The sequence below is a fragment of the Zeus faber genome (genome assembly GCF_960531495.2).
Source record: "Zeus faber genome assembly, chromosome: 3".
Lineage (NCBI taxonomy): Eukaryota > Metazoa > Chordata > Actinopteri > Zeiformes > Zeidae > Zeus > Zeus faber.
The window spans coordinates 810289-828665 of NC_137190.1; the positions used below are offsets into that span (position 1 = coordinate 810289).

The window sequence follows — 18377 nt, forward strand, 5'->3', positions numbered from 1 at the left end:
AAAGACTGTCAATAAGCTTCGTAAAGTCTTCTTTAAGTGTCTCTGATTGTTGGTTCCTGAGATCGTTGGTTCCGACGTGGATGAGAACAGTGGAGGCAGACAGGCTTTGATCCAGCAGCTGTGGGATTCTGGAGTCTATATCCCGGACGAGAGCACCCGAGTAGCAGATGGTTTTAGCCGCAGGCAGGGTGATGTGTCGAACCATGGAGGAGCCGACAATGAGCATGGATGGAGGTCCTGCAGCAGAGGAGTTCCAAGGGACAGCAGCAGTCGAGCCAGGAGAGCACCGTCCTCCCGGAGGCGGCGCAGGCAGGCGGTCCAAGTCAGTGGCCGACGGGCGGAGATCGCTCTGAGGGAGCCGAGGTGGTGCTCTGCGGCGTTGAAAACAGCGGGGTCTGCGGCGACGGAGGAGCCACCAACTGGCTCGGGAGCGGAGGCCCGGGCAGGCGATGGATAGTCTGGTGGCAGTGGAAATGAGGCCGGCGGTGGGAGAGACCGTCTTGGTGCCTCGATGCCACGGTGGACTGTGAGCCCTGCCCCCAAAGGAGGGAATTCCCGCATATCCCTGACATCGACTGTGGGCTCCAGGGCTTGGAATCTGTTCTCCAGCCGGAGAGTCTCCGGCATAGAGCGGCGCAAGGAGCGCACGCAACGCCGACCACGGCTCGCCGCCAGGGTCCAAGGCTCTGGGGTGGAGCAGGTCCGGGACTTGGGCCATGGCTCCTCTATCACAGCCGGCGGGGCGTCAGATGGATCCGACTCACCCGCAGTGAGAATGGATCCGGGCCACGGGAGAGTGGAGTCTAGGTCCGGTCTGATCACAGCGGAGGACATGGAGCAGGAGATGTGCATAGACCGAGCGCTAGCGATGGAGGTCAGACACACAAACAGTTTATCCTTCTTCTTCACGTCCTCACGCAGGCTGTGGATGTCTTTGAAGACCGACTTCTCTCGAGCGCTGAGTCTGTCGACCAGGCGCAAACAGTTCCCACAATCCATGGAGGTAGGCATCGATGCTGGCATATTTAGCAATATGCTAGGCTAACAGGCTAGCTAGCGTTAGCCGAGCGCTAGCCAAGCGTTAGCCAAGCCAGAGTCCACGTTCCAAAATCCGAAAAGACAGTTCAGGCGAGGGTCAAAGCCAGGAAAGAGAAGGGATATCACAGTTTAAATAATCCAGACCCGTCATCCAAAATCAGGTCGTATGGAAGCGATTCAAAGAAGTAACATAAACACAAAAGACGTTACCGGATCCGGAACAGGTAACTAATTTACCACAACATTGTGGAATATAAATACTCGGTGTGGAGTTCAGATACTCAGTGTGGGGTATAGATACTCAGTGTCGGGTATAGATACTCAGTGTGAAGTATAATACTCAGGGTGGAGTATAGATACTCAGGGTGGAGTATAATACTCAGGGTGGAGTATAATACTCATTGTGGAGTATAATACTCAGTGGAGTACTAAAACAAAGTGCTGTTTGTTGACAGGAACCTGCCTCGTGCCATCTACATCTCTATCCCACTGGTGACCTTAGTCTACACACTGACCAACATCGCCTATTTCTCCTCCATGTCACCTGAAGAGCTGCTGGCCTCCAACGCTGTGGCTGTGGTATGTACTTAAATGACTGTATACTGCCAACAAGGTTAGAGATAACATCACATTATATCAATTCAGATGATATAATTTGTATGACACTCGATCAGATCTTCAATTAGATTCGATCAGATCATTTATTTAGCATTAAGCATTTACCTAGCATTTAGTGGCACGGTGACAAGAAGGTCCTGGGTTCGATTCCCGCCTGGGGCGCTGTTGGCGCCGTGCTCCAGGCAGGTTATCTCCCAAACAGGAGCCTTTCTGGGTGGAGTTTGCATGTTCTCCCCGTGCTAACATGGGGTTTCCTCCACCTTACGTCAGTAAGGACCCCCACCAAAAACATGCACACATCATGGTCTGACCAGTGATGGACACTCATCACCAGGTTCCCGGGCGCGTCCACGTACGCTGCCCACTGCTCCTGGCTGTGCCCCCGGAGGAAGGACAAGCCAGGATGGTTCAATGCAGAGGATCCATTTCACCGGCACCATCCAAAGCGTGTGTGCGTGCATGTGTTGTAGTGTGGGGTGCTGTGTGACCATTACAGATTGTTCTTCTTGTTCTATTTATTTTAAAGAACTTCAATTCCTTTAATGTTCTGTGTACTGTCTGAACATGCACATTTGTAACAGACCAACCCCTCTGCTCAATTGCTCACTGTGTGTGTGTGTGTGTGTGTGTGTGTGTGTGTGTGTGTGTGTGTGTGTGTGTGTGTGTGTGTGTGTGTGTGTGCGTGTGTGTCTCCAGACATTTGGAGAGAAGTTGCTCGGAATGTTTTCCTGGGTGATGCCGATCTCCGTGGCGCTGTCCACATTCGGAGGGATAAACGGATACCTCTTCACCTCCTCCCGGTTGGAGACACTCACCAAAACAAACATTTCACTGCTGAAACAAGTCCTGAGCAGCAAGTATCGGCTTATATCCAGTATCAATGTGTTCGGTCCTTTAACTGTGAAGTGCACAATAAGACTGTTAGCTTGGATTCATAAAACACCATGATGGGCATATATCCACATTTAACAAGCATGTACAGTATGTGCCTAGAAAGCAGAACATCTAACTGGGTTCAGAATTTGGGATCAGCTTTCTTTCACATTGAAGGGCAAAGTAAGGATATGCTTTGTGCCCTTATTGTTTTTTTCTCTTCTCATAATCTCTCGATTCTTGTCATCCTATCCCAGGTTGTGTTTCTCTGGAGCCAGAGAAGGCCACCTGCCCTACCTTCTGGCCATGATCCACCTGAAGAACTGTACACCTATCCCCGCCCTGCTGCTCTGTGTGAGTACTGCACCTCTGGACAGCGCCTCCACACATCCCTTCACATTTTCAGAGGCTTGTACCCAGAGTATCGTATATATAAGTAAAAGTTGCCGTTCTCTAATTTGAGTGTTTCCTCTGGACCAGCCAGCACTTTTTCTAACCCTCCCTGCGTCTGTTTGTCTGATTCTAACTAAAAAAAAAAGTCTAAAAGAAAGATAGAAGTTGCAGTTCGCTAGAGCACTCAGCTGACCTGCATTCTCCTCTCAGTGCTTAGCCACCATCATGATCCTGTGCATCGGTGAGATGCACAACCTCATCAACTACGTCTCCTTCATCAACTATCTGTCCTATGGCGTCACCGTGGCAGCGCTGCTCTACCTGCGCTGGAAGAAGCCCAATATGCAGAGACCCATCAAGGTAAATGACACCGCACAAACACAAACTGCGTCCTCCGTTCGGACGGATTGGCCTTGACAGAAGAGAAGGAGGAAACTGGGCCGTCCACGTTGTAAAGATGTTCAGAAAAGCAGCACATGCTCCGTTGTGTTGTCACGTGACGCTGAGGTGTAACGTGGACTCGGGCTGTTTTCAGTCTCAGACAGAAAAGACTCATGATCAAACGGTTGAATTCAAGTCCCGACAAATCCAAAACTGAAATGTATTTTTAATAAATAGATAAATAAAAATCTGTGTGATCTGAGGATTGGCTGACAAGTACTCCGACCCCACGCCCAATATACAGAAGACATCTTCGACTAGTCATGGTATTCAATCTGACTTGCACTGTTCTGTTGTCAGTCTATACTTCAGCTCATTGGTCCCGAGTTGGACTCGCACCTTATTAAGCTCGGACCTAACTCGACCCCCCAAGCACTTGGTCTTGACCCCGCCTTCAGTGGACTTGACTACAGTACTGTGTTTTGTTGTTTTATGCCATAATACTGTTTACTGTGAGGAGTTATCTTAAATGACCTGGTGCGGTGGTGCTTTGAGGTGCTGCCATGGTTATCACTGTCCTCTCTGTAGGTGAACCTGCTGATTCCGGTCAGCTACATGGTGTTCTGGGCTGTCCTGCTGTGCTTCAGTCTTTACTCTGAGCCCGTGGTCTGTGGGCTGGGTATGGTCATTGTGCTAACCGGCGTCCCTGTCTTTTTCCTGGGCGTCTACTGGAAGAACAAACCTAAATGGATCTACCGTGTGCTGGGTGAGTCCAAAACAAGACACCACCTTCTTCTGTGCAACACTGGCTTTGTTCCCTCTGGACTTGCTACAGATGCTGCTGTGCACTTTCTTCTTGCTGAAGCATCAGATGTGTGTGGTCTGATGTGATACCACCATTCAGTCAGGATGACGATTGCAGGCTTGACTCTAAAATAGCGGAGGTCATCAAACTCAAAATTCACGGACCATTTGAGCTCCTACACCAGCTGACAACTTCAAATTAATAACATAACTTACAAAAAAAGAAAAGAAACAATCTTACTGAAAACATTATGACGATATGACTTACTGATGTATTATTTAACCAGATAACTGTGTGATATTAAACCTGTCTATATTGAACCGGTTCTGGTTGAGTGAGCTGTGTCGCTCCGCTTCTGTGTTCTTGCAGAGAGAACCACCTACGTGGGGCAGAAGGTGTGTTTCGTGGTGTTTCCTCAGGAAGATCCTTCTGAGACGCAGCTGCTCGCAGCCGACAAGAACCATGACTGACGCCCTCCACGACCCCCTGCTGAACGCACACCCCATTTATTCTCAGTGCCTTGTGTGTTTGTGTGCGTGTGTGTGCGTGTTAGAAAGGGTGTACGGATGCAGCATCTGACTTAGATTTCCATGATACCTGATGTTTCCTTGATAATGTTTGAAAAGAGCGCCAAATGAATAGTCATTAATATTAAGAGATTTATTGCTGCACCCAACATTAGAGTAAATGACGTCATTATTTGAAATACATTATTGACGTATTTCACCCAGTTCCAATAACACCAGATTGCCAGTTGCTCAGCAACAGTGGTAAGTGTTAGAACCTAAATTTGTTGCACAAGTTGAAAAATGTCAACGCATCCGGACTCTGTCGGATACGGAGATGGTCATAGTGCATGGGGCGGAGCTTTTCAGACATAGTTCCATAGAAATGAATGACAGTTGGGAGAGTCGCCGTTTGTCACATTCTGTGTGAAGCGGCTGAAGATGTTTTCTTGGTCGTGCCTGTGCTTGACTCCAGGTGCCTCACGCTAAACCCAGCACAGCCTTGTTTTTTGTGTTGGAGTGATTTTAAGCCCCTACGAGGAGATTTTCCAATGTTCACTGAACAACGCCAATTTAATTGTATGCATCTATCTAACAGAACAAAACAATCACAATTCCCAATGGAATTCAGCACAAGTCAAGTCTTTGAGACAAGAGGCATCAGAGCTCTATACCAGCACAAAACTCTCCTTAGGGGCTTTTAAGTGTTATTGTGTAATGTTACAAGTGGGTTTGCAGGGATTGGATGTGTCATGTTTATCATACGTCTGTCTTCCACGTGTACATGTTGTGTTGTTTGGAAGTTACAGAGTGCAAGTGCCTGAGCTGCCATAGTCTTGTTGTCAGAGAGAGCTTGGCATGTACTACAACACTAACCCAACCTACCTCACTGACCCCCAGCTATACTAGCAGCTCTAAGGTAGCGTTGACATCAACAAACAGCCCGGTTCTCCTCTCAGATCAGAGCATGCTCCTCCCTCCGTCGGGTCGCTGCCAAAGACTGAGCAACATGTCGCTGCCATCCTCCGTTTCCCGGCGCCGCACCCTCAGATTGGATAGGCTGTTGTCATGGAAACGTGTCACTGTGAATACTGTTAAACATGTTACTGGACGGACATCTGACGGGCTGTATGTATGATTCAGTACTGACCATTAAACACTGATGTAATATTAGAAGTCATCAGAGGTACGTAACAGAGTGCCGGCTCTCGTCCGGTTTGCTGTGGATGTTGACATGCGCTGGCTTTTCCAGACACCTCAGCGTCTTTCTCACGGTTCAGGCTGTTCCCTTTGACTTGTCCTCCAGGTGTTGCTCAGATGTTTGGAAAAGCTCTTTCTCCGTACGGAGCGCTTGTCTTGCTGGTCAGGTCAAACAGGTTTTGTCAGATGGGTCTCCATCTTATTTAAACCTTCGTCCTAACGGGCGTTTTCCAGCCCAGCTTTGTAAATATTATGTCTGTTTAAAACGCTTTAAACACGTCAGGGATTTCTAACGAGACCACATTCCTCAGGCGTGCCACATCACCGCTCTACCTAATACGGTATTATTTTTATTGGTGTGCCTGTATTTTTCATAAAGTACTTTGAAGATATCAGTGGATAACAATGTAGTAGCTTATTAAATATAATTGTGAGAAGCAATCATTTGACCCGATTGTGTGGATTTTTTGTACGTTTAATGTGTTGATTTTACGTACATTTGGGTTGGATTTCACAGTATCATTTAGAGCGGCAACTGACAACTATTTAAAAGTTTAAAGTGTTTCATTAGTCAAGTGCACAGTACAACACAAGGTCATTCGGTACAATGAAATTCTGCGTAGGGCATAAAAAGACAAAATAACAAGGCAACTATAAGGAGGAAATTTAAAAAATTAAATTAAATAAGTGTGGAATATAAAAAAAGGTAAGAGTCGAGTTACAAATACGAGCAAGAGGTCTCAGTGTATGTACATAAAACTAAAATAAGAAAATAATCCTAAAACGGAAACTAAATATTGGACTTCTCTTATATCGATTAATCAGATTTAAAAAATTATAACCCCAACATTTTACAACTTTATTATGTTGTATTTATACAGCACGTTATATATATATATCTTTGTTACTTGAAAAAAAAACACATATATATATATATATATATATATATATATATATATATACATACACACACTCTGGCGTCCTGTGTGAACGAGTCTTTTAAAAGTACGGTACTCCGGGGATCCTAGAGTCGCCTCCTTTACTCCGGTGGAAACGAGACAACCGGTCCCCAGGGCGACGACCCGGGAGGTGGGTGAGGGGACGCGGGTGGAGGCTGACGGAGAGACGGCGTCTGCGAGACCAGCGGGACTCCGACCACTTCGACATCCTCTACTTCCGCATAGGGGCGGCCCTTGTGACGGAGGGGACTACGTCCTTAAAGGCGCAGAGCGCCATAATCGCTCTCTCACGCACACGCACACACGTACACACACGTACATGTACACAAGTGTGTGTCAGATCCACAGCAGAAACGAAGCAGAAGACATCTCAAATAAAATACCAAAATGTTTGTGTGGGTTTATCCCAGATGTCATGTTACAGCGCGTCAGCGTGTCGGGATGTTCTGTTTTATTTCTTTGTTTGTTACTTTTCTTGATACGACTGCTAAAGGTTCATATATATTCTTTTGAGTCCATGAAGGATTAACCACTGTATTCACCACACACTCCATCTCTTCTACAATAACAAGACATCTCTGAAAAAGCAGCTGTTTCCTTCATCCTGGATCAGCTTCTTAACTTTTTCATGTTTTTCTTTCTTCTAATCATTATTCCATTTTTCTTCCATCAATTTCAGTTTTTATCGACTTCAAACGTTCTGGGTCGTGAATGTACATTGTGAGCCTCTCTGTTTTGTTTTTGTTTTTTTAGTCACCAAAGTTTTTGATAAATGTAGTAGCTCTACAACCTGATTTCTCAAGGCCACCGACGTTTACGTGCAAGCACATTTTTAAAGCAGTTGACCAGAACGCTCAGTTGAATCACTCTCCGACCTACAGATCCAAACGACTCCTGCGTCTCAGACTCTCCGTGACATGGACTCTGTTGCAACACCTGCCTGGAAGCTGACCTGCAGCTGGGCTTGACAGAGGGACATCCTGAAGGACAAATTCAAAATAAATACAGTTAAAACAAAAGAGAAGGGAAGCAAGTCATTCATCTTCTGAGAAGATAGATTCGTGGTATTTAAAAATAGCTTCTGTAATTATTTATGAGACAGATGTTTGAGGAGTGAATTACAACTTTAATTCATGAATAATTCACGTTGTGAAATGGAGGAAGCAGCAGCACGTTCCAGGGCTTATTGGATGGTTTATAATCAAAAATAACGTCCTTGAGACTAAGAACCGGATATTTGGGAAGCGTTGAAATGGTAAGAGTTCAAATCAGATCAAAATGTTGGAAGGAAGCTGCTGATGGATGATGTCTGATCCACGTCTAGTGAAGAGCTGTTGTTTGTATGACTAAGCTGCAGGTTCTTTGGACTTCACACAGCATCAGCACCACCAGCACCACCAGCACCACCCTGTCTCAGCACCAAGTTCTCACTTTTTGGGAACTTTTTTCTATTCCACCTCTTGGCAGTGCCTAGAAGTTGGCATCATGGCAGGGTGCACTATCTCACCTCTGGCATTCACGATGGCAATGGAGGTCATCATCCGAGCCTCAAAGTGGGTTGTAGGTGGACAGCGGGTTGACTGTGGTCTGCGCCTCCCTCCGCTCAGAGCTTACATGGATGACATTACAACATGCAACGGAGGAAGATGGCGGTGGAGGAAGTACGTCACCAGGAGGATGCTGCACGATGGGCCAAGGCAGTCTCTCTTGGCAAACAAGGACAGTGGACAAGATGGGACAGTGTGGAGAGGAGGAAGATCAGCTGGAAAGACATGTGGGCCATGGAAGCGAGACAGTTGAGCTTCTCCATCAGAGCTACATACGACGTCCTTCCAACACCAGTCAACCTTCACCAGTGGTTTGGTGAAGACCCGGGGTGTGCCCTATGTTCTATGCCAGCCACCGTCAGACACATTCTTACAGGGTGTAAAACCAGTCTCACCCAAGGACGTTATACGTGGCGTCACAACCAAGTCCTGAAGGTCCTTGCATCCACTCTGGAGGACAAACGAACTGCCACCAACTCCCTACCACCACCAGCATCCAACCAACAACGGGCAACTATCTTTGTCCGTGAGGGGGCTAATGTAACCAGAAGCTGCTCTACACCATCTGAACGAGGCCAGCTACGCTTAGCCCGTGACTGGAAGATGCTGGCTGACTTTGGCCGACAGCTGGTTTTTCCTCCAGAGATTGCTACAACTACCCTGAGACCTGACCTGGTGCTGTGGTCTCCTTCTCTGAAGAAGGTGTACATCATCAAACTCACAGTACCCTGGGAGGACGCAGTGGATGAGGCTTATGAGCGAAAACACCTACGCTACGCCGAGCTCGCTGCTGAAGCACAACACCGTGGCTGGAACGCTGAGGTCCGCCCAGTGGAGGTGGGATGCAGAGGGTTTGTGGCAAGATCTACCACCAGACTGTTCGCTGACCTGGGAGTTAGAGGCCAGAACCAGCGCTCAGCCATCAAAGCTGCATCAGAGGCAGCCGAAAGGAGCAGCCAGTGGCTTTTTATGAGGAGGAAAGACCCCTGTTGGGCCCCAAAGTAGCAAACCAGTAGGTATGCGGTCAGCTTTGGCTTGACTCAGGGAGTAGGACGCCCCTGCCATGCATAGTCCCTCGAGAAGTCTGCCATCAATATGGCTTTCTTTCTCGTGACGAGTCTGGACTCACGCAAGCTCAGGTCCGATCAGCCTGTAGCTGGCCACCTTGGGGAGGGTGTATAGTGTAGAGGCCGAAACATCCCAAGATCCAAGGATACACTACTGATGATGCGTATCCAGCTCCCACCATTCACCACCATTCATCACCAAGACGACAAGATGACATTAAGACGTTCTACCATTCATCACGACACTCTTAGGTATGTGCTTGCACAAGGAATTTACATCTTATCCTGTGTTTGATAAACATTGTGGAGAGACAGGAAGTGGTGAGTAGAGAGAGGAAGATGCAGCAAATGGCTGCAGGCTGGAGTGGAGCCTGGTCGCTGCAGGCGTGTTGGCTACAGGTTACAGAAAATGTTAAATGTACATGCTTAAGACATTTAGCTCCTCAATGCTCAGTCTGCGCAGACAGCCGATCAACTGCAAACAAGCTCCTTTTTACACATGTTCATATATTGTAGGTACCTGAGGTCCCCAACACGTTTTTAAAGTTTTTTGCTGAAAATGCCACTCAGATGATGTATTCTAATCATTCTAACATGCCTCAAAATCCATTGTGTTCCTGATGTTGTTTCAGTGGGTGGAGCCTCCTCCATAAGCCACGAGTTCAGCCAATGGGGTTTGAGCATGGCTTCTGGGTTTTGTTCTATTTTCTCCGTAACCTTCACTGATTCCACCTCATCGGTCCATTAAAATGTGTTTGTCAACAAGTTTGAGGAGAAATAATTCATCATCTTACATCTACAGCCTCATTTTAATCTTAGTTCCCACTTTGGTTGCCGTGCTTCAAGCTTGTGGGAGACAAGGACACTGCACCGCGACCCTCACACGCCGGGATTTTTTTTGTTGTCATGTAAACGTGGAAAATTAAATAAATATAATGAATAAAAACATCTACAATAAAACACACTATTTTTATTGGTTTTGTTTGGAGAAACGCACAGCGGATGGGATGGAGCATATGACCATATAAGGAAATCAGTAGAAAAAACCTTTGGAAACGCAGCGTTCGGAGCGTTTTGTTCAGTTGACCTCATTATCTGACACTTTGACCACGCCTAATACCAACATCCCACATTCTAACATTATATACAGGACAGAAAATCAGGAGAAGCAGAACAGGTCTCCTCTAAACTAACGCAGGGACGCCACTAGAATTGCGTTATCCCACATCATCTCTTCAAACATTAACTGACACACAAGGTTTAAGGCAAAGAAACACAGGTGGTGTAAAACCCTGCAAACACCTTCCGTTCAGAGGGAGTTCGTCAGGTCCTTGTACGATGTGAACACCTGTTCTCCAGTCTGGAGCTAGCATGCTGTAGTGTCCTTGAGCAAGACACTTAACCCCTAATTCCTCCTGATGGCTGCGTCCGTTGGTGTTTGAATAATTGTAAGTCGCTTTGGATAAAAGCGTCTGCTAAATGTAATGTAATGTAAAGGTAACTACGTGACTTCTTGTAAAGTTGCACTTGAAATGAATAACTTTAAAGAGTGTTTACGCACCAGGGACGCTCAATGAACCTGTTGCTGATTTTAAGGAAAAGGTTTGAAAAGATAAAGGTTTGAAAAGATAAAGGTTTGAAGGTGTTTTCTCTTGATGCCACTTTAAAACCCAAAAGGAAATTGTATTTTAACAGAACAGAAGAACCAGGTGGTCTGAGGCTCACGTGTTACTTTCAGGATATTCTGCTTTGTTTGATGTTTACCATCAACTTCAACTTCACTCTGAAGCGTCTGGAGAAACGTGAAACAACCCCCTCAATTATACTGGAGCTGAGGCCTTGAAGCTGCTCTCCACCTCCACCCGTCTCTTAGATGGAGATCTGTTGGCCTAGATGGCGGTCTGGTGGTCTGCATGGAGGTCTGGTGGTCTAGATGGCGGTCTGGTGGTGTAAATGGAGGCATGGTGGTCTAGATGAAGGCCTGGTAGTCTAGATGGCGGTGTGGTGGTCTGCATGGAGGTCTGGTGGTCTAAAAGGAGGCCTGGTGGTCTAGATGGCAGCCTGGTGATCTAGATGGCGGTCTGGTGGTCTGCATGGAGGTCTGGTGGTCTGCATGGAGGTCTGGTGGTCTAGATGGAGGTCTGGTGGTATAAATGGAGGTCTGGTGGTCTAGATGGAGGTCTGGTGGTATAAATGGAGGTCTGGTGGTCTGGATGGAGGTCTGGTGGTCAAGATGGAGGTCCGTTGGTATAGATGGAGGCCTGGTGGTCTAGATGAAGGCCTGGTGGTCTAGATGAAGGCCTGGTAGTCTAGATGGCGGTCTGGTGGTCTGGTGGTCTGAATGGAGGTCTGGTGGTCTAGATGGGGGTCTCCGGTTCTCCAGTTGTCTGGCGTTCGGCAGGTCCAGGTTCAGGGCTGGCGGGTGACGTGGGTCCCAGAGGAGAGTAGCGCTGCAGGGCTACTCTCCTCAGATTGACCGCCAGGCCCATGATGGGCTTCCTGGACACCCGGCCAGGGGGGCTGGAGACGGCGGCGTTCCAGGAGTCGCTCCCATCCGGGCTGGGGGTCTGGCCCCCTGCAGAGCCTGGAGTCAAGGCCTGGTCCAGGTCCTGGCCCTGGTTCTGGTCCTGGATCTCCACCGTGCGGTAGCTGCGCAGGCTGAGGGCCATGGCGCCCGACGGGGGGTCTAGCAGGGAGGTCTGGGCCCGCGGAGAGGCCGGCTGGAACACCCGCCTCCACAGGAAGCTCAGACCCCCCCCAGAGGAAACGGCATGTGGGGAGCCACGCCTGCTCTGCCGGAACATGACGGAACGCAGGTTCTGCAGGACGGAGGTCTGAGGGGAGGAGCTACAATCAGAGCCCTGCAGATGTTCACATCGAGAACTTTATTACAATTTATTAATTTTGTTTTCTCCCCTGTTGAAGATTGGAACCCTGCCCCTGGTGTAGTGTACTGATGGTTTGATTGACTGATTGATTGATTGATTGATTGATTGATTGATTGATTGATTGATTGATTGATTGATTGATACCTGGGTGCGGTTATGTACAGGAAAGTCCTCCACAGGGGGGATGAGACCCTGAGCGATCAGCTGACCATAAGAGGGAGGAGCTTCTCTCTGAACAAACTCTGCCTCCAAATGTGTCATCTGCCTCTCCAAGGCTCTGCGGGGGAGGGGGTGTATGGTAAAGCCTTATTGAATTGAATTGGCAGACAGACAGGCAGACAGACAGACAGTGAGACAGACAGACAGGTACCTGGTGCCCCGCCCCCTCAGGTGGTGCAGTCTGAAGGCGCAGCTGAGCGTCACCACCAGCAGGAGGCAGCAGACTAGACTTCCTATGAGCGCTGCGGTGATGACCCTGCGTGGCACGGCGGCCGGGGGGCACTGGGCCTCGTCGCTGCCGTCCAGACAGTCCTGCTGCCCGTCGCAGCGCCACGTCTCCAGGATGCACAGGTTGCTGTGGCAGTGGAAGTTCCCGGGCTGGCACTCGTAGCAGTTCCTCTCGTCGGCGCCGTCGCTGCACTGCTTCTGGTTGTTGCAGCGCTCGGCGGGAGTGTAGCAGCCGCCGCCGCCGCCCAGGCCACAGGGGTACTCCCCGGCCCGGGTGCACGCCGGGCAGCCCTCCTCGTCGCGGCCCGACCTGCAGTTCCAGAAGCCGTCGCAGCGCTGCGACTCTGAGTAGCAGCCCTGGCCGCCGCCACAGGGCCGCTGCCCCGGGAAGCAGTAACCTTTGACCTGCGAGAGGAACATGTGAGTGGATGGGGGAGGGTGTGGGGGTCCCAACGGGACGTAAAACAAAGTTCCAACAGATTTGAAAAGTCAGAGATGTTTATCAACACCAAGGTCCAACAAACCTTACGTAAATACGTGAACGCAGATGCTAACGGCTACGCACCGAACACTTGGTCCGGTCATACAAAGTAAACCTTGCTTCCTTCCTGTGAAGGTGATGAAGCCGCGTCCTCCAGGGGGCAACAATCACAAACATGTCAACTGTTGAGGAATCAGCTTGTACATATTGTACGTTGCTGCGAGGCTTGGTACCGCAGATGCTGTTCATTTCCAGGCACATTTTAGAAAGTAGCGACGCCTGAAACCGACTTCGCCTCACTTGAAGCATCTCCGTTCTGCGTTTACTTAAGGTTTGTTTTGGCGCTGAGCTACCTGGTAGGTGGCGTTGAAGCCCCGCCCCACGCTGTGCAGCTGGGCCCGGTACAGCAGACTCATCTGCCCCCTGCTGGATTCCAGCAGCGTCTGCCGTCGATTGTTGTGGTGCGACAGAGCCTGCAGGAGGCGCTCCGCCCGCTGGCCCAGCCCGTCGTACACCCGCAGGACATCCCCCGGGCCCAGCTGCAGGTCCAGCTGCAGCACGATGGGCTTGGGGTCCTCGGTGTCCAGGAACCAAGAGCAGCGGAGCTCCGCCCCTGCCGCACTCCGATTGGCCCTGAAGAAGTCGGGCGAGGCGAAGGACCCGTAGAAGTTCTGCAGGCGTTTGCCGCAGGCGGTGTCGGGGCAGCCCCGCTCATCGCTGCCGTCCGGACAGTGGGCGGTGCCGTCGCAGCGCAGGGCGGGGGGGAGGCACAGCGTGGACTGGGCCCGGGCGCAAGGCAGCGTGCGGGGGGGGCACGGGCCCGGCGGGGCGGCGGTGGGGGGGGGCGAGCACCCGCCCTCGTCGCTCCGGTCGCCGCACTCGTCCATGGAGTTACATCTCCAGGATCCAGGAAGACACTTCCCGTTCCCACACAGGAACTCATCGGGCTGGCAGCTGCTCTGACCCAGGCGACCTGGCGGGCAGAACCAAGTCATGCAGCATGAACAGACAGTGAAGACAGAGAACATCACAAGCAGCAGCAGAGCCAGACACACCAGCTGATCAGTCTTTTTTGTCCTTTGCTCTTCTTCTTTCATTTTCAGTCTCTCATGGAATTGGGAGATGTTAACGTCAATCTTAACACCTCCACCTCCACCTCCACCATCTATGGATATCTATGGTGTTTAATGACACCTCTTATCATTTGTCATGTTACATTATTGTTGTTATGATCCACTGGAAGGGGACTCCTCCTTCTCCTTTTTTCTTCCTTTGTTCCACATAACATCATACACAACCATTTGTTCTTGCGAATGACGTTACCGTGGTGATGTTACCAAACCTGGTACTTCCTGCCTGGAAGAGCCATGGAATGGAGTCGTTTTGGGACCGACACTCACCTCTGATGTAGGAGAGACGGAAGCCCTGCGCCTGCCCCGAGCTGTTGGCCGCAGAGTGGAAGTGGAGCCACATGCGCCCCCTGGTGGAGGTGAAGGGAGGAGGCAGCACCGAGCCGCACAGCCTCAAGTCCTCCTCCCAAGTGGGGGAGAGGAGCTGCAGGAGGTCCCCCGAACACCCCCCGGGGTCACCCAGGTCAAAACTCCTGAAGCTAGAGGGAGGAGGGAGGAGGAGGGAGGGGAAGGAGGAGGGGGGGAGGCATACATTTACTGTATGTAGTGGTGTGTTTTAGTGTGGAGTAGTGAGTGTGTGTATTACGGTTTGTGTGTGTGTATTAGTGTGTAATGTGTGTTTTAGTGTGGAGTAGTGAGTGTGTGTATTACTGTTTGTGTGTGTGTATTAGTGTGTAATGTGTGTTTTAGTGTGGAGTAGTGAGTGTGTGTATTACTGTTTGTGTGTGTGTATTAGTGTGTAGTGGTATGTTTTAGTGTGGAGTAGTGAGTGTGTGTATTACTGTTTGTGGGTGTGTATTAGTGTGTAGTGGTGTGTATTAGTGTTTAGTAGCTAGTGTGTGTATTACTGTTAGTGTGTGTGTATTAGTGTGTAGTGGTGTGTATTAGTGTGTAGTAGCTGGATTGTGTATTACTGTTTGTGTGTGTGTATTAGTGTGTATTAGTGTGTATTAGTGTGTAGTAGTGAGTGTGTGTATTACTGTTTGTGTGTGTATTAGTGTGTAGTGGTGTGTTTTAGTGTGTAGTAGCGAGTGTGTGTATTACTGTTTGTGTGTGTATTAGTGTGTAGTGGTGTGTATTAGTGTGTAGTAGCTAGTGTGTGTATTACTGTTTGTGTGTGTGTATTAGTGTGAAGTGGTGTGTATTAGTGTGTAGTAGCTAGTGTGTGTATTACTGTTTGTGTGTGTGTGTATTAGTGTGTAGTGGTGTGTATTAGTGTGTAGTAGCTAGTGTGTGTATTACTGTTTGTGTGTGTGTATTAGTGTGTAGTGGTGTGTTTAAGTGTGTAGTAGTGAGTATGTGAATTACTGTTTGTGTGTGTGTATTAGTGTGTAGTGGTGTGTTTTAGTGTGTAGTAGTGAGTGTGTGTATTACTGTTTGTGTGTGTGTGTGTGTGTGTATTAGTGTGTATTAGTGTGTAGTAGCTAGTGTGTGTATTAGTGCTTGTGTGTGTGTGTATTAGTGTGTAATAGTGAGTGTGTACCTGAGGGTGATCACCTCCCCAGGCCCTCCCTGGATGCTCCAGGTGCAGTTGGCTGCTGCAGGGTAGTTCAGGGGCCACGAGGGGCTGAAGATGACCCCCCTGCGCTGGGTGTGCAGCTCTACCTGGGGGCCACACGCTGGGGAGGGTACATATCAGGGTACATTATATAATATAATATTATATGATATGATATAATATAATATAATATGATATAATATAATATAATATAATATAATATAATATGATATAATATTATATAATATAATATAATTTAATATAATATAATATAATATAATATGATATAATATGATATAATATGATATGATATGATATAATATAATATAATATAATATAATTTAATATAATATAATATAATATAATATAATATAATATAATATGATATAATATAATATAATATGATATAATATAATATAATATAATATAATTTAATATAATATAATATAATATAATATGATATAATATAATATAATATAATATAATTTAATATAATATAATATAATATAATATAATGTGATATAATATGATATGATATGATATGATATAATATGATATGATATGATGTGATATAATATAATATAATATGATATAATATAATATAATATGATATGATATGATATGATATGATATAATATATGATATGATATGATATAATATAATATAATATAATATGATATAATATAATATAATATCATATAATATAATATGATATAATATAATATAATATAATATAATATGATATAATATAATATAATATAATATTATATAATATAATATAATATAATATGATATAATATGATATAATATGATATGATATGATATAATATAATATAATATAATATGATATAATATAATATAATATAATATAATATGATATAATATGATATGATATAATATAATATAATATGATATGATATAATATAATATAATATGATATAATATAATATAATATAATATGATATAATATAATATAATATAATATGATATGATATAATATAATATGATATGATATGATATGATATAATATGATATGATATAATATGATATGATATGATATGATATGATATAATATGATATGATATGATATAATATAATATAATATAATATGATATGATATAATATAATATAATATAATATGATATGATGTGATATAATATAATATAATATAATATAATATAATATGATATGATATAATATAATATAATATGATATGATATAATATAATATAATATAATATGATATGATGTGATATAATATAATATAATATAATATAATATAATATAATATAATATGATATGATGTGATATAATATAATATCATATAATATCATATAATATAATATGATATAATATGATATAATATAATATAATATGATATGATATGATATAATATAATATAATATGATATAATATAATATAATATCATATAATATAATATGATATAATATAATATGATATAATATAATATAATATAATATAATATAATATAATATCATATAATATAATATAATATAATATAATATAATATAATATAATATGATATCGTCCATCATCCTCCGGGTATTTGTGGCGGACCACCCTCTTACCCAGGCAGAGCAGGACCGGGTGGACCAGCAGCCATACACCGAGCAGGACCCGCTCCATGGCCCAGGACCCGGGGCATCCAGGCGGTGCGGCGGAGGACAGGGTCCAGGTTCCAGGGTCCAGGTTCCAGGGTCCAGGTTCCAGGTTCCAGGTTCCAGGTTCCAGGGTCCAGGTTCCAGGGTCCAGGTTCCAGGTTCCAGGTTCAGGACCGGGACTGGGACCGAGGGATGCTCGTGCAGCGCTCCTCCTCCATCCGGGTCCTTGTCACGCCAGGGACCGGAAGCAGCAGACGCAGCTTCTGCTGAATAAAGCGCTGTTCGTGTTCACGCAGCGGGAGCTGGATGCACCGGGAGCTGGATGTACCGGGAGCTGGATGCACCGGGAGCTGGATGTACCGGGAGCTGGATGTACCGGGGCTGCTCTCCTTCCTTCCTTCCTCCATCCTTCCTTCCTTCCTTCCTTCCTCCATCCATCCTGTCCACCCGTCCAGGGCGCATGCCGCTCCGGCCGCGCAGCGCCCCCCCCCGGTGGGATGGCGTGCCTGCAGGTCGCTCATAATAATAAAATGTTGTTATTATTATTATTATTATTATTATTATCAACATCATAATACAATGTTCCGCGTGAAGAACAACACAAGGAGGAAACATGTTGAATCACAACACGTGATTAAAATACGATTTTTACGAGAAATTTCAGGTTTGAACAGACCACGTGTCCAAAAGGCACCGCTGGGATTCGAACCCAGGATCTCCTGTTTACTAGACAGGCGCTTTAACCAACTAAGCCACGGCGCCGCTGGTGCAGCGCGGGAATAAAGCCATTATATATAATAATATTACTATGTTCTTATTAGAAGTTGTGGAAACAGGCAGGTATGTAACACAGCGCTAAGAGGGTGACACAGAGGGGACTGGAACTAGGACCGAGACTAGAACTACCACTAGATCTAGGACCAGG

At 46.3% G+C, this 18377-nt stretch overlaps 2 protein-coding genes across 2 annotated transcripts; one reads left to right on the forward strand and one right to left on the reverse strand.

Annotated features, from left to right (window-relative positions):
* Positions 1-228: 228 nt before the first annotated feature.
* Positions 229-6243, forward strand: slc7a10a (solute carrier family 7 member 10a; the record flags this gene model as incomplete). Its single annotated transcript, XM_079997934.1, has 7 exons — positions 229-446; positions 1494-1617; positions 2353-2456; positions 2787-2883; positions 3133-3282; positions 3892-4069; positions 4478-6243. 7 exons carry the CDS (start codon positions 229-231, stop codon positions 4576-4578), a joined length of 972 nt encoding a protein of 323 aa, XP_079854060.1. The 3' UTR covers positions 4579-6243.
* Positions 6244-11744: 5501 nt separating this feature from the next.
* On the reverse strand, positions 11745-17487 carry lrp3 (low density lipoprotein receptor-related protein 3; the record flags this gene model as incomplete). The annotated part of the gene is made up of 7 exons (XM_079997935.1): positions 17420-17487; positions 15817-15952; positions 14604-14812; positions 13557-14176; positions 12646-13127; positions 12420-12552; positions 11745-12221 (listed from the first exon to the last, which is right to left on the reverse strand). The coding sequence occupies exons 1-7, from the start codon at positions 17475-17477 to the stop codon at positions 11745-11747; spliced, it is 2115 nt and encodes a 704-aa protein (XP_079854061.1). The 5' UTR covers positions 17478-17487.
* Positions 17488-18377: the final 890 nt, after the last annotated feature.